We start from the raw sequence: 22,016 nt of genomic DNA on the forward strand, positions 1-22,016 counted from the left end.
AATTCCTAACTCACATTAGTGAAACATGTCAAATATATGACCATGAAGATATATACTGTACATATTTTGGCATTTCCTGTATCTGCCTCTGGGCATTAAATCATTTAGCAGGTTGAATGAGTTGCTGAGCTGATGACCATGGATCATTTAGAAAATGTAATAATGGATAAAATAAATTAAATATTTAGAGATGAGGGGTGAAATCTCATTCCAGCCAGTAGAGGACAAACAGAATGGACAGATGAAGAGATGAGGAGAGGAGAGAAAAGGAGAGGAGATGAGAAAAGAGAAGATAGGAGAGAGGAAAGGGGCTGGAAAGTTATGAGGACCAAGGTTAACACAAAATTACTTTAACATTGAAAACTCCAGACGGCGGCATATTTACAGGGATACATTACATAATAGTTACATAACTGATATTTTGATTGGCTTTAAACAAATTCATTACGCTGGTAAGCGATATGAGAGGATCTAATGAAAGGTATAAGGCTCATATCAACATGTGTTCATATCCCTGATGAATCTCCCAGTCTGATGATGTGAGATGAGTTCCTAAAATAACCTTGTTTATAACTTGTTGACAAGAGAGAGATAACCTTCAAGTCTGCCTTTATCATTCTACCGGCATCACTCCTGTTTCTCTCCTGGGTGAGCTACTGGCTACGTCTGAAATGGTACCCTATTTACTATAAAGCACACAACTTTTGACCAGGGCCCATAGGGCTTTGGTCAAAAGTAATGCACTATCTAGGGAATAGGGTGTCATTTCGGACGCAGCCAGTGGGTCTATCTAGCTCAGTGCCAGATACGAGTAAAGTTATCGATAATTACTATACAGACACCCTATTCAGACTAGCCGATTATAAGTTGAACCTCAATCAAATGTATACAAATTAAATGCATCACAACCTGCTTTCCATGCCATTAGCATTCTTGAATACAACCTCCAACATAAAATGGCAACGATTAGCTCCTATCAGAGTCGTCAGGGCTAGTGTCTGATGACAGTAATTGCCTTAATGACAAAATCGCGGGAAGCAACGACAAGCCTCTCTCACACCTCTCTCATCGCTCTCTCTCTCTCTCTCTCTCTCTCTCTCTCTCTCTCTCTCTCTCTCTCTCTCTCTCTCTCTATCACTCTCTTTCTTTCTCTCTTTCTCTCTCTCTCTTTCTCTCTCCCTCTCTCCACCTGTCCGATGATCTTTCCTCAAGAGGAATATGTTTGTTTTTCATAGAGAGGAGAGGTGGTAGATGGGGAGATGAGAGGTGGGAAGGAGAGGTGTAGAGTAAGAGAGATAGGAGAGGTGGAGAACGGGAGAGGAGAGGTGGGCAGGACGCTTCATTGCTTCATCTTGCTAATGGTGCTAACAAGTACCTGTCTTCCTTCCTGGGCTAACAGCTTTACACTAACAGCAGCAATAGGATACCTAGACAGTTGCACAACTGAATGCATTCAACCAAAATGTGTCTTCTGCATTTAACCCAACCCCTCTGAATCAGAGAGGTGTGGGGGGCTGCTTTAATCGACGTCCACATTATCAGTTCCCAGGGAGCAGTTGTTGTTGGGGGTTTACTGCCTTGCTCAAGGGCAGAACGGCAGATTCTTCCACCTTGCCAGCTCGGGGATTCAAACCAGTGACCTTTTGGTTATTGGTACAAATCACTTAACCACTAGCCATTAGTCAACAGGTAAAACACTCAGCATATCTATTTAAATGTGCTGTACTGTGCAGGGAGTTCTGGTCTCACTGTGGGTGTTCTCCTTATTCTATATTCTACATTGTCCGTTGTATATCTCCTCAGCTTATTCTCTCTCTCTCTCTCTCTCTCTCTCTCTCTCTCTCTCTCTCTCTCTCTCTCTCTCTCTCTCTCTCTCTCTCTCTCTCTCTCTCTCTCTCTCTCTCTCTCTCTCTCTCTCTCTCTCTCTCTCTCTCTCTCTCTCTCTCTCTCTCTCTCTCTCTCGGCAGTGGGCAGTAAACAACTGCTGAAAGGATGGAGTCAGTAGCTGAGCAGGCTAGAGCTGCTAGAGTAGAGTGGGGGTTTAGGTTCACTGAGTGCCACATTACTGGCACATCCATGCGAAAGGCAAATTACCCAGTATTGCCTGACAGAGAGGAGGGCCACAGGCACCAGATCAAGGGTTAAGAGTTTTAAAGCGCCGATGATTACAGTCAAAGCCTTGCACTGGGAACCTCACTTATGCTAAATTGCTTCAGTGGATGGCCCACCGACCGTACTGTTTGGATAAGCCTGCTCTGACCTCATGGAAGGAGAAAAAAACAAGGGTCTGTGTTTTAGAAGAACACTTGGCAGGAGAAGAGATGTAGGGTGAGATTGTAGCCTACACTGAGTGTCATCTGAGAGCTATAGAATTCAGAGATTGTAAACCCTTGGTCAGAGCAGAAGGGATGACGGGTGTGCGTGTGTGTGTGTGTGTGTGTGTGTGTGTGTGTGTTTGTGTACATCGATGCCTGTATGTGTGTGTGTGTGTGTGTGTGTGTGTGTGTGTGTGTGTGACGGAGTCATGTCACTGACAGCTCTTAGAGGTGACAGGGGTGACAAGGGGTGTCATGCATGCCTTGCCATGGGTCTACAGGGTTGTGTCCCAAATGACAGCCTATTCCCTATTTAGTAGTGCACTGTATAGAGAATGGTGTGCCATTTGGGAGGCACACATTGGCTGTACCAGCTCACCTCCTGTCACAGGAACGAAGGGATGAGGTGTGGGAGGTGTGGTGGAGGAAAGGAGGGGAGGAGGAGGGGAAAGGGGAAGGGGGATTCACTCTACATGAATTCACACACACACACACACACTCATGCACGCACACATGCACACACACTACGGACCCCCTTCATGCTCCGTGTGAAACTATAGAGCTGTGAAACTGGGAGTTCTAGCTCCCCATGGGAGAGGGAAGAGATGGAAGAGACAGAGAGACCCTTATCACATATTCATCATACTCTTTCAGCCTGTTTTTGGTGTATGGTATCTGGTGGGCACCAGCAAACACACACAAGACCCCTATATACTGAGTCAAATTGTAAGAGAGGGGACACCATGCACATTTGATGAGGGCAAAACAAAGTAAAACAGAATAATTTCAAGATGCACGGACAGGGGGATTTCTACAGTAGGCCTACATTTAGGCCTACTTTCTCTGAAACATTACACCATATATTATATATACAGTGGGGGAAAACATTATTTAGTCAGCCACCAATTGTGCAAGTTCTCCCACTTAAAAAGATGAGAGAGGCCTGTCATTTTCATCATAGGTACACGTCAACTATGACAGACAAATAGAGAAAAAAAAATCCAGAAAATCACATTGAAGGATTTTTTATGAATTTATTTGCAAATTATGGTGGAAAATAAGTATTTGGTCACCTACAAACAAGCAAGATTTCTGGCTCTCACAGACCTGTAACTTCTTCTTTAAAAGGCTCCTCTGTCCTCCACTCGTTACCTGTATTAATGGCACCTGTTTGAACTTGTTATCAGTATAAAAGACACCTGTCCACAACCTCAAACAGTCACACTCCAAACTCCACTATGGCCAAGACCAAAGAGCTGTCAAAGGACACCAGAAACAAAATTGTAGACCTGTAGACCTGTAGACCTGCACCAGGCTGGGAAGACTGAATCTGCAATAGGTAAGCAGCTTGGTTTGAAGAAATCAACTGTGGGAGCAATTATTAGGAAATGGAAGACATACAAGACCACTGATAATCTCCCTCGATCTGGGGCTCCACGCAAGATCTCACCCCTTAGGGTCAAAATGATCACAAGAACGGTGAGCAAAAATCCCAGAACCACACGGGGGGACCTAGTGAATGACCTGCAGAGAGCTGGGACCAAAGTAACAAAGCCTACCATCAGTAACACACTACGCCGCCAGGGACTCAAATCCTGCAGTGCCAGACGTGTCCCCCTGCTTAAGCCAGTACATGTCCAGACCCGTCTGAAGTTTGCTAGAGTGCATTTGGATGATCCAGAAGAGGATTGGGAGAATGTCATATGGTCAGATGAAACCAAAATATAACTTTTTGGTAAAAACTCAAATCGTCGTGTTTGGAGGACAAAGAATGCTAAGTTGCATCCAAAGAACACCATACCTACTGTGAAGCATGGGGGTGGAAACATCATGCTTTGGGGCTGTTTTTCTGCAAAGGGACCAGGATGACTGATCCGTGTAAAGGAAATAATGAATGGGGCCATGTATCGTGAGATTTTGAGTGAAAACCTCCTTCCATCAGCAAGGGCATTGAAGATGAAACGTGGCTGGGTCTTTCAGCATGACAATGATCCCAAACACACCGCCCGGGCAACGAAGGAGTGGCTTCGTAAGAAGCATTTCAAGGTCCTGGAGTGGCCTAGCCAGTCTCCAGATCTCAACCCCATAGAAAATCTTTGGAGGGAGTTGAAAGTCTGTGTTGCCCAGCGACAGCCCCAAAACATCACTGCTCTAGAGGAGATCTGCATGGAGGAATGGGCCAAAATACCAGCAACAGTGTGTGAAAACCTTGTGAAGACATACAGAAAACGTTTGACCTGTGTCATTGCCAACAAAGGGTATATAACAAAGTATTGAGAAACTTTTGTAATTGACCAAATACTTATTTTCAACCATAATTTGCAAATAAATTCATTAAAAATCCTACAATGTGATTTTCTGAGAAAAAAAAATCTCATTTTGTCTGTCATAGTTGACTTGTACCTATGATGAAAATTACACAATTGGTGGCTGACTAAATACTTTTTTCCCCCACTGTATATACACTGAGCATACCAAACATTAGGAACACCTTCCTAATATTGAGTTGCAACCCCCCTTTTGCCCTCAGAAAAGCCTCAATTCGTTGGGGCATGGACTCTACAAGAGGTCGATAGAGTTCCACAGGGATGCTGGCCCTTGTTGACTCCAATGCCTCCCACAAGTATTCATCCCCCTTGGCGTTTTTCCTATTTTGTTGCATTACAACCTGTAATTTAAATTGATTTTTATTTGGATTTCATGTAATGGACATACACACAAACTGTTGAAGTGAAATGAAAAAAATAACGTGTTTCAAAAAATTCAAAAAATAATGGAAAGGTGGTGCATGCATACAGTTGAAGTTGGAAGTTTACATACACCTTAGCCAAATACACTTAAACTCACTTAAATTCCCTGTCTTAGGTCAGTTAGGATAACCACTTTATTTTCAGAATGTGAAATGTCAGAATAATAGTAGAGAGAATTATTTATTTCAGCTTTTATTTCTTTCATCACGTTCCCAGTGGGTCAGAAGTTTACATACACTCAATTAGTATTTGGTAGTATTGCCTTTAAATTGTTTAACTTGGATCAAACGTTTCGGGTAGCTTTCCACAAGCTTCCCACAATAAGTTGGGTGAATAATTGGCACATTCCTCCTGACAGAGCTGGTGTAATTGAGTCAGGTTTGTAGGCCTCCTTGCTCGCACACGCTTTTTCAGTTCTGCCCACAAATGTTCTATAGGATTGAGGTCAGGGCTTTGTGATGGCCACTCCAATACCTTGGCTTTGTTGTCCTTAAGCCATTTTGCCACAACTCTCTTTCACTTTGTCATTGTCCATTTGGAAGACCCATTTGCGTCCAAGCTTTAACTTCCTGACTGATGTCTTGAGATGTTGCTTCAATATATCCACATAATTTTCCTTCCTCATGATGCCATCTATTTTGTGAAGTGCACCAGTACCTCCTGCAGTAAAGCACCCCCACAGCATGATGCTGCCACCCCCGTGGTTCACGGTTGGGATGGTGTTCTTCAGTTTGCAAGCCAACCCCTTTTTCCTCCAACCATAACGATGGTCATTATGGCCAAACAGATCTATTTTTGTTTAATCAGACCAGAGGATATTTCTCCAAAAAGTACGATATTTGTATCCATGTGCAGATGCAAACCGTACTCTGGCTTTTTTATGGCGGTTTTGGAGCAGGGGCTTCTTCCTTGCTGAGCGGCCTTTTAGGTAATGTTGATATAGGACTCATTTTACTGTGGATATAGATACTTTTGTACCTGTTTCCTCCAGCATCTTCACAACGTCCTTCGTCTCCTTCCTGAGCGGTATGATGGCTGCGTGGTCCCATGGTGTTTATACTTGCATACTATTGTTTGTACAGATGAACGTGGTACCTTCAGGCGTTTGGAAATTGCTCCCAAGGATGAACCAGACTTGTTGAGGTCTACATCATTTTTTCTGAGGTCTTGGCTGATTTCTTTGTATTTTCCCATGATGTCAAGCAAAGAGGCACTGAGTTTGAAGGTAGGCCTTGAAATACATCCACAGGATGGAGGAGCTGGAGCAGTTTTGCCTTGAAGAACGGGCAAAATCCCAGTAGCTAGATGTGCCAAGCTTATAGAGACATACCCCAAGAGACTTGCAGCTGTAATTTCTTCAATGCACGCTCAAGTTCTCTGTTTTTCTTGTCTTATTTCTTGTTTGTTTCACAATAAAAAATATTTTGCATCTTCAAAGTGGTAGGCATGTTGTGTAAATCAAAAAAACAAAAAAGTCAATGTTCATTCCAGGTTGTAAGGCAACAAAATAGGAAAAATGCCATGGGGGGTGATAGATTAATTATTAATGACTAATTATTACACCCTGAAACTGTGTATAATGTGTTAGAAATGTGTGAGTGTAGGACCAGTAAGCTACCATTGAGCTACTATTTAGCAATGTGAGTAAGAGTTAGACCAGACAACAATGGAGAACTGTCTAAACCAAGATAAAGGGGCCTCCCAATTTAGGGAGGATGCGATATCTGCACCTGGCCGAGCAAGGAGTGGGAAAAGATAAGAACAGTGATGGTCAGGAGAGCAGAGGAAAACATGAGCTGAGCCGAGGTGTGTGTGTGCTTACAAGATGTGTATAGTGGAAAAATACAGGCCACCTAAGGGGGGGGTGTTAGGATTTTTCGTATGACTTATGTGTATAAAAGGATTGTACCACCATTTTTAAAAAAATTCTCAATGAATAAAGATCTCTGACTATGCAGATCGGAACTCTGTCCGTTATTTAAATCCCAAAAGACTTACAACCTTTTGGGAGACGCACAGAGACACTGAAATAGGTTGTTAAATAATTCACGTAACAGGGGGTGAATACTTTCGCAAGCCACTGTAAATCTTTTGTCTTGCCCATTAACCCACTGAATAGCATACATACACAATCCATGTCTCAATAGTCTCAAGGCTTAAAAATCATTCTTTAACCTGTCTCCTCCCCTTCATCTACACTGATTGAAGTGGATTTAACACGACATCAATAAGGGATCATAGCTTTCACCTGGATTCACCTGGTCAGTTAATGAATGACATGGTATCAGAAATTGGATCTCTGTTCTTAACTGACTTAAATACAATTATAATGTCTCTCACCTGTGATCTCCCTAACAGTCCGGAATACATTCAGCTTCTCTGGATCCAAAGCTCTAATGTTGTGGTACACATCCCTGTAAGGGTTGGGGGGAGAGGGAAGAGAGAGAGAGAGGGAAGAGCAAGAGAGAGAGAGAGGGAAGAGCAAGAGAGAGAGAGAGGGAAGAGCAAGAGAGAGAGAGAGAGAGAGAGAGAGAGAGAGAGAGAGAGAGAGAGAGAGAGAGAGAGAGAGAGAGAGAGAGAGAGAGAGAGAGAGAGAGAGAGAGAGAGAGAGAGAGAATGAGAGAGAGAGAAACAAAGTGAAAGAGACAAAGAAATTAGGAACAGAAAGCGGTCACGTCACCCACATAACCACTATTTCTCTCATATTGCAGGGAGGTGAGCTGTCTAGAGCAGGGGTATTCAACCGGGGGTCGTTGGCTCCTGGAGGTACTGCAGGGGGTCCGCGACAATATAATAAACACATTTTGAAAAGAGGATAATATTTTCTTTCTAATTATGTCAACCTCATATTTCTACTCCTAATATTGAGCAAAGTATACTCATTGGAGCCAATGACACTAACTGGAGTATCTGACATGGGCTTTGAAAAAGCACCCGCGAATAGGCTATCAGTGTGGCAAGTGCCGCTGGCTGCTGGTAAGCTTTCTTGACTTGGACATTAATTTCTGCCAACACATGGCTGCCAACACACCTTTGTTTAACCAGCTAAACAGCAGCTCTTAGCAAAAATGTTTTTGGAGTTACCTTTCTAGCTAATCCTTAACAGTCTATTGACGTACCCGTGTGTCAATCTAAATAACATAATAAAAAAATCCCCATCAAAATCTGTCTGTTTAAGCTATAGATATCAGATACCACCACGTCTGCCAATGTCGACCTTACACATCTGTGGTGGAAGGAAGTGGCCGAGCTACAGCGCTGTTTCAGACCATGAGAGATTTAGAAAATTGATATTTTTTTATTTTTTACCTTTATTTAACTAGGCAAGTCAGTTAAGAACAAATTCTTATTTACAATGACGGCCTACACTGGCCAACGCTGGGCCAATTGTGCGCCGCCCTATGAGACTCCCAATCACGGCCGGTTGTGATAAAGCCTGGAATCGAACCAGGGGGTCTGTAGTGACGCCCCAAGCACTGCGATGCAGTGCCTTAGACCGCTGCGCCACTCTGGAGTCTTCTCGTGAAAACGTATGTAGCGTCCGAACGGTTTGGCCTACAAACTATTATGACCACTCTATGGAAAGGGTAGTCTCTCACGAACACGATGGTGTTCTCTGTTTTGCTCTATGACTCTGTAGCGTTTTGCCCAACTTCTGTCTGTAGCGTCACGGGACTCTTCTGAAGGTAACCCATACAAACGATTGGAAGTATGGAGGTATTTTTGTGCCAACAAAAATACGGGATTAAATATATGTCCAAAAAAAGAAAAACTATATAGGAGACACTTCAAAACCTTATTTCTTATGATTTATTATTTTTTGCCATTTATGAATGTGTTATTCAATGCATTTCTATGGGCTATAGTAGTAAAGGCAAAATTCAATATTTGAACAAATAATCTGTTAATATTTTTGGGGATACCTAAAGGGGTCTTAAAATTCAAAATCAAATTTCATAATGATCCATTCTATGACAATCTTAAAACAATTCCATATGTTTGCTTAGTACCCCCCCCCCCCCCCAATGTTAGAGTTTACACTTCCTCTTCCAATTATAATGTTGGGAGGTCAAAATAATGAAAGGGCAGTTCCATTTCAATTCAGTCAATTTGGCAATTAAGCTTTCAGTTTATTTTACAAGCGCCATGGCTTTTGTGTCGAGACATGATAAAACAGATAACATATAAAAATACACCTTATGGAACCACGGGGACTGTGAAGAGACACAAACACAGGTACATACACACGCATACGCACACGGGCGCTAGCACACACACTCTACACACACATACATTGTGATATTGTTGCATGTTGGTATCATACATTTTGTGTTGTGGATATGTGGTGGTGTTACAGTGTTATATGATGTACTGTTTTATCTTTTGTTTTATGTGTAATGTACGTGTCTTAATGTGTTTGGACCCCAGGAAGAGTAGCTACTGGGGATCCATAATAAAATACAAATACATGGAACACTGATCCGAGAGTGTGTTGTGTGGTTGGGAACAGAAGGTACCTGGTGGGTGTGTGTGTGTGCATGTGTGTGTGTGTGTGTGTGTGTGTGTGTGTGTGTGTGTGTGTGTGTGTGTGTGTGTGTGTGTGTGTGCGTGTGTGTGTGTGTGTGTGCGTTTGTGTGTGTGTGTGTGTGTGTGTGTGTGTGTGTGTGTGTGTGTGTGTGTGTGTGTGTGCGTGTGTGTGTGTGTGTATGTGTGTGTGCGTGTATGTTGGTGAGTGTGCGTGTGAGTGTGTGTTGGTGAGTGTGTGTTCTGCTCTCACCCTTTAATGCCAGTGATGAGGAAGACCAGGTTTCCATTGATCTTGGTACAGTTGGTGAACTTGTCTATGTTGCTGGAGTCCACGGTCTGGGCTGACTGCAGACTGGCTGTACCTATACCGTCACAGGCTAAAACAGACAAGGAGATGAAGATGAAAAAGGAGAAGAAGGTTATTACTTGGTCAAATATCCAAAAATGTTATACGGAAATGTGTGTTCTGGCTTTATCCCAATCACTTCGAAATACATATGCATACACTCACATGGAACAGACAGTCACAAGAAGACACACAGAAGTTGGAGCAGTGGGTAAGCGATAGTCAACCACAACATAACCACAGCTCAACCAAAACTACATCCAATCATCCAGATGAATAAACTGGATGTGAATGACAGGGGGATACGGTCCAGGACAGTGCAGGATTAGGATACCTTTAGGACAGATGTCAGTGCAGGCGATGCACATCTTGATGCGATTCTGCTCCACCTCCATCTTGTTGCTGGGACAAGCCCTCACACAGGAGCTGTGGTCCACCACAAAGTTATCTGGAACAGCAAACATAGAGTTAAACATAATATGTGTCAGAGCAATTCCAAGGCAGTACCCACTGGGAAACATGTTAAGGATGTAATCTGTGGTAGGAACAGGTTGCATGAGAACAGTGAAGGGAAGGGAAAACGACTACAGTATGACTGAGTGCCATTGAGGTTTAAAGGTCAACTGCCCCTTAGAACCAACTTCTCAGGTTTTAAACAGCCTATGTGGCATCGATAAGAGTCAAAATCATTCATTCTAGTGTCAAAATTAACTACAAAGTGTTAATAGAATAATATTGGTCAAAAAGTCAGTCTCATCCAAAATGAAGTTTTGTAAGTGACTGCATCATGACTTACTTGAGGGTTTGTTTTGGATTACAATTATTTCAACAAATCATGCCCCCTTTTGCTAATAACACATGGTGGCACCGTGTTTTCTGGGAAAAGACTGGGTGAGTTTGCTTTGTAAACAGGTTTGATCCCTGCTAGCATATCATGTAAACCTGATGACATGTTTGATGCATGTTGCCAGCTTGCATTCAATAATGTTATCTACTGTCCTTGTTTGTTGTGATTGAATGGCAAAGACACACCCAAGAAACACCCACATCAAAACCCAAGACAACTCTCTTTTGCCTTCAGTTAATGACTGCCTGCATTTCTTAATGAGCATTGATGAAAAATGAGGCCAAATCAGGAAGTGCAGACACCCTTTAATATAAATAAATGAATGATTGTTGTGTGACTTGAATGCAGTGAATAGCAGTGGAACGTGGCTACTGCTGTTGTGCTCCTGAAGATGACTCCTGTGATTAAACATGTTCCTTGTCCTCTTTATGTTTTATATTGTTGTATTGTTCTCCCTACTGCTTTGGCCCTGCTGGTATAATATCTGATAGTCTGAACTGAGGAAGGAGTTTAGGGATAGAAATACACATCAAATGATTGAGAGTTTAGGAGACCAATGATTGCTTTTCTCACAGACTCAGGCATGTAGATGGACACCTAAATTACAGGTACCTCATCAGGGGTCCTTGTGGCAGCCCAGGAAATAAAAGAGCCTGGGTTGTAATCATCACTAAACACCAAAAAGAAGAAAACAGACCGAAATGGGGAGGGACTACCTGAACTGGTCCAATAACAAAACTCTTGTTTTTGTTGTTGCAAAACGTTTGCAACGGTGTGCCCTAATGAGTCTGATCCATGTGGTCCTTCATCAGAAGTGGGATGCATCAGAGGCAGCACACCCCTCTCTCTCTCTTCCTGATAGGAGCCAGAGCTCCTTGCAGAGTGCCTAGTAGAGTGCCAGGCACACGCCCCAGGAGAGGAGAGGAAATGCCAGGGGTAGACATCTAGAATCAGCCGCAGGTGGATAGTCGGGGGGGGGGCGGAACATAATTCTAATAATTTGTACACTGCAAATTGACCACAACTAAGCCCAAAAATAGATTGTATTAAAAATAAAAATAATTTCATACCTTGATTAAAAAATTTTCGTGGGAATAGTTAGGTACAGACTGGCTTTTTTACAAAAAAACTATATATATATATATATATATATATATATATATATATATATATATATATATATATATATATATATATATATATACAGTGAGGGAAAAAAAGTATTTGCTGATTTTGTACGTTTGCCCACTGACAAAGAAATGATCAGTCTATAATTTTAATGGTAGGTTTATTTGAACAGTGAGAGACAGAATAACAACAACAAAAAATCCAGAAAAACGCATGTCAAAAATGTTATAAATTGATTTGCATTTTGATGAGGGAAATAAGTATTTGACCCTTCTGCAAAACATGACTTAGTACTTGGTGGCAAAACCCTTGTTGGCAATCACAGAGGTCAGATGTTTCTTGTAGTTGGCCACCAGGTTTGCATACATCTCAGGGGAGATTTTGTCCCACTCCTCTTTGCAGATCTTCTCCAAGTCATTAAGGTTTCGAGGCTGACGTTTGGCAACTCGAACCTTCAGCTCCCTCCACATATTTTCTATGGGATTAAGGTCTGGAGACTGGCTAGGCCACTCCAGGACCTTAATGTGCTTCTTCTTGAGCCACTCCTTTGTTGCCTTGGCCGTGTGTTTTGGGTCATTGTCATGCTGAAATACCCATCCACGACCCATTTTCAATGCCCTAGCTGAGGGAAGGAGGTTCTCACCCAAGATTTGACGGTACATGGCCCCGTCCATTGTCCCTTTGATGCAGTGAAGTTGTCCTGTCCCCTTAGCAGAAAAACACCCCCAAAGCATAATGTTTCCACCTCCATGTTTGACGGTGGGGATGGTGTTCTTGGGGTTATAGGCAGCATTCCTCCTCCTCCAAACACGGCGAGTTGTGTTGATGCCAAAGAGCTCGGTTTTGGTCTCATTTGACCACAACACTTTCACCCAGTTCTCCTCTGAATCATTCAGATGTTCATTGGCAAACTTCAGACGGGCCTGTATATGTGCTTTCTTGAGCAGGGGGACCATGCGGGAGCTGCAGGATTTCAGTCCTTCACGGCATAGTGTGTTACCAATTGTTTTCTTGGTGACTATGGTCCCAGCTGCCTTGAGATCATTGACAAGATCTTCCTGTGTAGTTCTGGGATGATTCCTCACCGTTCTCATGATCATTGCAACTCCACGAGGTGAGATCTTACATGGAGCCCCAGGCCGAGGGTGATTGACAGTTATAACTGTTGTCACCTTCTCACCAAGCTGCTTGGCAATGGTCTTGTAGCCCATTCCAGCCTTGTGTAGGTCTACAATCTTGTCCCTGACATCCTTGGAGAGCTCTTTGGTCTTGGCCATGGTAGAGAGTTTGGAATCTGATTGATTGATTGCTTCTGTGGACAGGTGTCTTTTATACAGGTAACAAGCTGAGATTAGGAGCACTCCCTTTAAGAGTGTGCTCCTAATCTCAGCTCGTTACCTGTATAAAAGACACCTGGGAGACAGAAATCTTTCTGATTGTGAGGGGGTCAAATACTTATTTCCCTCAATAAAATGCAAATCAATTTATAACATTTTGTTTTGTTTTGTTATTCTTTCTCTCATTGTAAAAAAATAAACCTACCATTAAAATGATAGACTGATCATTTCTTTGTCAGTGGGCAAACGTACAAAATCAGCAGGGGACCAAATACTTTTTTCCCCTCACTGCATTACACTGACCCCTGGCCTAGGCTGTTTGAATGGTGTCCTTGTGAACTGTGGAGGATCAGTATCTAAGGCAAGGAAAGTTCTTGATAATTGTGCATGTCGGTGTGTGTGTAATATGTTCAAAATATCACAGAGCAGCTTATCTTCAAGGCATTTGTTATGTATGTGATGAACGTTTAGACTATTTGTCACTGTTGATGCTATACTGTATATGTTTTATCTGTATGTATGTTGTACATACGGTCGAAGGTGTTTTTGACTTTCAATGTGCATTCCCATTTTGCAGGTTTTTTCAAATGTCCCCATATTTCACATAAACATGTACAGTGGGGAGAACAAGTATTTGATACACTGCCGATTTTGCAGGTTTTCCTACTTACAAAGCATGTAGAGGTCTGTAATTTGTATCATAGGTACACTTTAACTGTGAGAGACAGAATCTAAAACAAAAATCCAGAAAATCACATTGTATGATTTTTAAGTAATTCATTTGCATTTTATTGCATGACATAAGTATTTGATCACCTACCAACCAGTAAGAATTCCGGCTCTCACATACCTGTTAGTTTTTCTTTAAGAAGCCCTCCTGTTCTCCACTCATTACTTGTATTAACTGCACCTGTTTGAACTCGTTACCTGTATAAAAGACACCTGTCCACACACTCAGTCAAACAGACTCCAACCTCTCCACAATGGCCAAGACCAGAGAGCTGTGTAAGGACATCAGGGATAAAATTGTAGACCTGCACAAGGCTGGGATAGGCAAGCAACTTGGTGAGAAGGCAACAACTGTTGGCACAATTATTAGAAAATGGAAGAAGTTCAAGATGACGGTCAATCACCCTCGGTCTGGGGCTCCATGCAAGATCTCACCTCGTGGGGCATCAATGATCATGAGGAAGGTGAGAGATCAGCCCAGAACTACACGGCAGGACCTGGTCAATGACCTGAAGAGAGCTGGGACCACAGTCTCAAAGAAAACCATTAGTAACACACTACGCCGTCATGGATTAAAATCCTGCAGCGCACGCAAAGCCCCCCTGCTCAAGCCAGCACATGTCCAGGCCCGTCTGAAGTTTGCCAATGACCATATGGATGATCCAGAGGAGGAATGGGAGAAGGTCATGTGGTCTGATGAGACAAAAAAATAGCTTTTTGGTCTAAACTCCACTCGCCGTGTTTGGAGGAAGAAGAAGGATGAGTACAACCCTAAGAACACCATCCCAACCGTGAAGCATGGAGGTGGAAACATCATTCTTTGGGGATGCTTTTTTGCAAAGGGGACAGGACGACTGCACCGTATTGAGGAGAGGATGGATGGGGCCATGTATCGCGATATCTTGGCCAACAACCTCCTTCCCTCAGTAAGAGCATTGAAGATGGTTCGTGGCTGGGTCTTCCAGCATGACAACGACCCGAAACACACAGCCAGGGCAACTAAGGAGTGGCTCCGTAAGAAGCATCTCAAGGTCCTGGAGTGGCCTAGCCAGTCTCCAGACCTGAACCCAATAGAAAATCTTTGGAGGGAGCTGAAAGTCCGTATTGCCCAGCGACAGCCCCGAAACCTGAAGGATCTGGAGAAGGTCTGTATGGAGGAGTGGGCCAAAATCCCTGCTGCAGTGTGTGCAAACCTGGTCAAGACCTACAGGAAACGTATGATCTCTGTAATTGCAAACAAAGGTTTCTGTACCAAATATTAAGTTCTGCTTTTCTGATGTATCAAATACTTATGTCATGCAATAAAATGCAAATTAATTACTTAAAAATCATACAATGTGATTTTCTGGATTTTTGTGAGGTTCCCACAGTTGAAGTGTACCTATGATAAAAATTACAGACCTCTACATGCTTTGTATGTAGGAAAACCTGCAAAATCGGCAGTGTATCAAATACTTGTTCTCCCCACTGTATGTGTGTATAGTCTGTATGGAATAGGGATTAATATTTTAAATACCACAACAATTGGAAGTGCCCATTTAAAGCGTTTAAAACCAAGATATGGTCACTATGCCAGGGTTCTACGCCACATTGTCGGTTTGGCTGCGCCACTATGTAAACATTTCACAGCAAGTGAAACTGATATTTAGTAATGATAGAGTAACTTTGATCACCAATGACATTGCTGTGAATTGCGAAACAGGGTGTTCATAAATTCTGAGCATTATCATGTTCCTCAATTAATTCAGCGCATTTCAGCAGTAGGCATAGGCTAGCTTGACACCCCGAGTAGGCTATAGCATTGTCAAAACATACAAACTTTGTAACGGCAGTCAAGCAAAAGTCAAATGAAAAGTTGCTAAGCTTGCTAGATAATGTCCAACGAATGACAGAATATCTCCTATTTGGCAAAATCGAGTTGATGATTATACAGATAGCAGATCAGCTCATGAATAACAGGGAGATGAAGAGAGGAAATTGTTTAAATATCAAGTTATCTTAACGGGGACCAACTCTGTTGAAAAAAAATATTCATATCTACTCATATGGGCAGCAATACGAGACAGCGCAGAGAAGCGGGGGAAAAGTTATAGCGGTATTTTGACATGCACAGGCGAGACGTGCTTTGATAATGCAACCTATGAATTACAGAATAAAGTTTGGAATTTTCATGCGAGACAAGAGTCAGGATTGGGACGATGGGAAAACAGCCTAGGCTCTATATAAGGCTATCTAAGGCTCCTACTTGAGTGAATAGATACATAATACACTTGATTTAGGCTATATATTATTGCATGCTAAATGTTTCTGATCAGTGAACAAATAAATGAGCTACCACTTACACGTGTCCAGCCAGAGATCAATTAACCAAATATACAGACAGAGATTCAGAGAAACAAAATCACATTAATTGATTATCAGACAAGTCACAGGCTTTTGGCCGGGAGTAGGCCAGGCTACTACGAGAGTGAAGAGCAAATTCCACTTGTATAACATGATAGCAACATGTTCTAATCTGCTACTATATGAGCAAACTACAATAAAGATGATCATTAGCACTCACTTCAACTTGGCTAACATTTCCCCAGCCTAATTGTTACCAAATATCCAAACAGAGATTAAGTGAAAACAAAAATCTAGTTTGATTGATTTATCTAGACGAGTCCCCAACGCTTGTCTAAAAGCAGTGCGATGGCGCTGTCCCAATCAAAATGGTGTTGATTTGATAATCTAGGTGACCACACATGACTATTACTTTAAATTAGCATAACGGTTGGATACGACATTGAAAGTTTCAGTATAAGAATGTGATAAATGCCTTCAATTGCATTAGCCTACGTTATTCCAATATGTTCATCATTCAGTTGATCATAACTAAGGTGAGTTTTCCTCTCTCTGCGCTTTTTGTAGGACCAATGGCTGTTTGTTTCCTCTCCTCACTACACTGCCGCCCGCCTCCGCCCGACTCCGCCGCCTGCCTCCGCCGCGTTGTTCTCAACACCAGTTTAAATCAATATAGCCTACTGTTTTCTAGAAATCTGGATTTTTTTCGGGTTCAGGCTCATTTAATTTCTGTGTCGGACCAGGCCTGGGCTCGGGCTTCAGCTCACAAGGCTTGGGTCTGACCGGGATCTAATTTTCAGTTCTGCTTCTGGTGAGAACTCTAAACTGCAATTCGGGTCTCGTGTGCAGTCCAGCAGTGTCAATTATGCGTGTGCTTTGAATTTATGGCGACTTTGTATGAAGTAAATCCGCTAGGCTAAAGGCTTCAAACAACCTGTTTGTATAATCTGCTGCTGCGCATGTTGTGTATTTCGTGGAATTGCATTAGTGCAACATTGGGGAAACAAATTGTAATTCCCCGGGTCTTGTCATTTAGTTTTTTCGGGAAATGTGAAGAGTGGTCTCGGGACAGTCCCAGGATCCCAGTTACAACAAGCGTTTTAATTCATACTTTCAAGTGATATCCTCTGGGTCCACATTGTACATTTTGTTGTATATGTCTGTTACCCTAAATAAATTCAATTAAATTCAATCCCTAGTATGGTGTGTGTGTAATATATAATAATATTTGTCATGTCCCCTTATTTCACAGAAGTATGGGTGTATGTTGTGTGTGTGTGTGTGTGTGTGTGTGTGTGTGTGTGTGTGTGTGTGTGTGTGTGTGTGTGTGTGTGTTTGTGTGTGTGTGTGTGTGTGTGTGTGTGTGTTTGTGTGTGTCATTCCTTACGTGGGCACTTTTTGACACAGAAGGCTCCATAGGTGTACTTGGCTCTGGGGTTGATTTCCAGCTGGAAGGTGGTAGGGTTGTATACAAAGGGTTGGGGGCACTGGGTCACACACGCCCCGCTGTCGTTGAAGTTGGTGCATGCCTGTGGATGAAACACACATACACACAGACACACGCAGACGGACACACACCACAAGCATACACAGATAAACGTACACACATGCACGCACACACACACACAAACACACACTAGTGCTGGGTGGTCAAGGAAACACAGTCCTCACAGTAGTATGCAGCTAAATAACAATCATTAAGCTTCTTACCGTCACTGGGAGCCCTATGCTCTCCAATCAAGCACATTGTCACTTAATTGCTATGTAGCCGTAAACTACAACCACACTAAAACACACACACAGACTTAGAGAGTAATTAGCAGTTGATAAGCACCTTAATAAGTGTAATAGAGTGCATGTTTGGTATCGCTATTACAAACCCTTCCATACTAATCTAGTGGTATGTATTGTAATATTTAGCATGATGAATGGCTAAGCGGCACTCATTATGGGAAAAGTTTAGACCTGGCATACATCGCAAACGTATTGTATTCCCTACGTAGCACATTCCTTTTGCAAAGGCTCTGGTCAAAGGCAATGCACTATAAAGGGGGACAGGGTGCCATTGGAGTTTAATCCAGGCTGTTTTTCAGCCAGAAAAATGTCAATCCGGTTGACAAAAGTGCAATTGCAATTAAAGAAGCACAACTGAGAGAGAGAGAGGTGTAATATCAATAGTTAGAACTCACAATATCTAATTAAACAGAACGGGTAGCTCAATATGAAACATAATACTAAACTCGAAGAAGTATCAAGGAAAAGTGATAAGGAAACGAGTTAGATAAGGGAGAGAGAGAGAGAGAGAGAGAGAGAGAGAGAAGAGAGAGAGAGAGAGAGAGAGAGAGAGAGAGAGAGAGAGAGAGAGAGAGAGAGAGAGAGAGAGAGAGATGAGAGAGAGAGAGAGAGAGAGAGAGAGAGAGAGAGAGAGATGAGAGAGAGAGAGACGAGAGGAACGAGGAGCAGAGGACGGGAGAGTGGGCACAGCACAGGTGGTAACACAAAGCATTGTGGGAGAAAATTGTTTAATGGTATCTTTCCCACAAAGCACCATCATGGTCCCTATTTAGAACACTACTTTTGACCAGGGACCATAGGCCCAGAGTAGTTCACTATTTAGGGAATAGGGTGCCATTTGAGATTCAGACGAATTAAACAGGGAGATTCTGTGTCAGGAGCGACTTCTCTATGGAAGTATGAATAGCCCCTGATGGAAGTAACCTCACATTCACACAAAAGGTCACAGATAAGACAAAAGATATGATGTACTGAAGAACAAAGAGAAAAGAAGAGCAAAGAAGAAAAAGACAAGCTGGTCTATAATCAAAACTCTCTGGCGGTTTGAAAATATTCACCAAGGAAACAGGTGATTGGAAGGAGGGTTTTGTATTTTGTTATGATTTATGAAGTGTGTGTGTGTGTGTGTGTGTGTGTGTGTGTGTGTGTGTGTGTGTGTGTGTGTACTTACGAAGCAGTCTGTATCCTTGGGTCCGGAGCATCCCCCTGCACACTCGCGATGGCAGCAGTTAATAACCCAGGGTCCGAAACAGCGACCGTCACACTGCTCAGCACACACGGTCTTAGTCACTGCAGATAGACAACAGAAGACCACAATATAACAGGTTCCCATTACAGAAACATGACTGTGAATAGAATCCAAACAGGCAAACAAATCCACAAACAGAGTGCTTGAGAGAAAGAGCATCCATATAAGTGACGCTTCATAGAGGAAAATATTTTTATAAATCTGCTTAGACTGGGCAGGTCATTTTTATTGTCAGAAACACAAAACACACATTGGCCTTTCAAGGGGCTTCAGAGAGTGCACATGGTGCAAGTTTCCCGGACACAGATTAGGCCTAGCCTGGACTAAAAATACATTTTTAATGGGGATTCTCCATTAACCAGGCATTTCAGTCCATATGACTAGGCTTCATCACCCTTTCTGTGTCCAGGAAACAGGCTCATAGAGTTGAGCTGAGGCTACAGAGTAGAGCTGAAGTTAGAGAGTACACTCTTAGAAAAAAGGGTTCCAAAAGGGTTATTTGGCTGTCCCCATAGGATAACCCTTTTTGGTTCTAGGTAGAACCCTTTTTGGTTTAAGTTAGAACCCTTTTGGGTTCCATATAGAACCCTCTGTGGAAAGGGTTCTACATTGAACCCCAATGGTTCTACATGGAATTAAAAGGGTTCTACCTGGAACCAAAAATAGTTATTCAAAGGGTTCTCCTACGGGGACAGCCAAATAACCTTTTAATGTTCTAGATAGCACCTTTTTTTCTAAGAGAGTAGAGCTGAAGCTAGAGAGTTGAGGTGAGGCTAGATAGTTAGGCTGATGTTCATATGACAGCCTGCCAGTCTGTGGAGCTATATTTCTATGTTTCCCGTCTATTAGTGACAGTAGTGTGATTGAGATGGCTATCAGACGTCTCTCCTGAATGTGCTGCTTCCACTGCAGAGAGAGAGAGAGAGAGAGAGAGAGAGAGAGAGAGAGAGAGAGGAGAGAGAGAGAGAGAGAGAGAGAGAGAGAGAGAGAGAAGAGAGAGAGAGAGAGAGAGAGAGAGAGAGAGAGAGAGAGCTCAAAGACATTGCTCCTGCATTTTTAACAAAACATATAGATTTAGAGTTAGATAAAGTAGGATTTTTTGGCAGGGACATATACAGGATGCTACCCTCCACAACATAACCTTCATTCCAAACCAAAACTCCAAACCTACAACCTGATTTTGGACGGAATTACCGGAAGGCTTTCGACTACCAAGGATTACTATTCCCAAACTATACAGCAAATGCTCTGGCAAACAAACAGAAACCTGAAAAACACCATCCAACCTGGAACTGAGTGAGTAATGTTTAGTATGAAGCTATTTTTTACTTTCAAAACCAAGCAGAAAAATACATTACAATGATATATTTTACTTTATAAGGACTGAATGCTAAGGCTACCAAGCTTGCTAGTACAACGAGATACTATTTCAATTAGCACTGACGTGTGAAGTGAGAGGTGTCAAAGCCCTTGAGCCCAACAATGGCAGGAGAGTCGCACAGTCTACCCCAACCAAATGGAGAGGATATGAAGCACCCCCCACCCGCTGTTCAGAGGTCATTAAAATACAGTACTCTCTGAATGTAAAAAACGACAAGACACGAAAGAGTACAGAATGAAACTCCTTTTGGGGAATCAGGAGACACTTTTTGCTGATTTTTATAAAAATGGGAACATAAGCAACCTTATCTTCCACACAGACCATTCCCTGGCATGGCACAGTGCTATACTAGCACACTAACCCTCTGTTAAGAGGGGGGGTGTTAGCGATGGGTGGAAACTCAGGATACTGGACAACGAGGACTCTGAGTCGTCTAATATTAATCTCTATACATCTGGAACCGTTTTGGTTCAAGGCAGCACCAAACAGTTCCAGCTGGACTTTCACCTAATAAAAGAAATAGCTCAGCAGGAGAAGCTCTCCCTTGAGAAAGATACCCCCACCCCGAGCGGGTCAGACCAGACCTCTTCATTAAATAACCCCACAGAGCAACCCCAAGCACAAAGTCAACTTCCCAGCACAGAGTACTACTCCCTCATTGAAATGAAGGATAAATTCAACCAGCTGGAGGTAAGGCAGGTGGAGCTGGAACAGTAGGTGAACACACTCCAGTCAGCACAGACCCAGACAACAGTCCAGCACAACAACACCCCCTTAACTAGACCTGGATAGCTGGATCAGAGTGCTGGAGAGAAGGTGAGAACGATGATGGGTGACATAGAACAACCCATTAGAGAGCTGGCCACCCCCGCAGAGAAGCCAGCAGAACAGCCCACCTCAGATCCTGGCCAAAGTCTCGACACCGCAGCAGAACAGTACACCCTAGACCATGACCATAAGCCTCGACATCACAGCCAGACAAACAAATGAAGAACCCCAAGCCCTGGGGACCCCAACCCCTCTGAGCAACCCCCCTGTCAGACACCCTGATAGCCCTCATGATGACCCCCACACCCACTGAGGACATACACAAGCCACAGATTGTACTCCTTATGGACTCAAACGGGAAATACATACAAGAAAATAAACTTTTCCAAAACACACAGTGTCTAAACTCTGGTGTCCAAACACCCAGCGCGCCCTAGACCTTCTGTCTGAGGACCGACTAGGATCACCCAGCCACATAATAATACACACAGGCACAAACGAC

The 22,016-nt window shown here is 42.8% G+C and overlaps 1 protein-coding gene across 1 annotated transcript in view; it reads right to left on the reverse strand.

Moving 5' to 3' along the window:
* The window catches only part of LOC311115185 (receptor tyrosine-protein kinase erbB-4-like), a gene marked incomplete at both ends in the record, with an annotated part of 40,045 nt that extends 20,639 nt beyond the window's left edge, over positions 1-19,406 (reverse strand). Inside the window, 5 exons of the mRNA XM_084190386.1 lie at positions 7,406-7,479; positions 9,843-9,969; positions 10,273-10,386; positions 17,710-17,851; positions 19,288-19,406. Coding sequence (XP_084046512.1) covers positions 7,406-7,479; positions 9,843-9,969; positions 10,273-10,386; positions 17,710-17,851; positions 19,288-19,406 — 576 coding nt within the window. The remainder of the gene's footprint in view (positions 1-7,405; positions 7,480-9,842; positions 9,970-10,272; positions 10,387-17,709; positions 17,852-19,287) is intronic.
* Positions 19,407-22,016: the final 2,610 nt, after the last annotated feature.

The sequence above is a fragment of the Coregonus lavaretus genome, assembly GCF_964263955.1.
Source record: "Coregonus lavaretus genome assembly, contig: HAP1_SCAFFOLD_3677, whole genome shotgun sequence".
Taxonomy (NCBI): Eukaryota; Metazoa; Chordata; class Actinopteri; order Salmoniformes; family Salmonidae; genus Coregonus; species Coregonus lavaretus.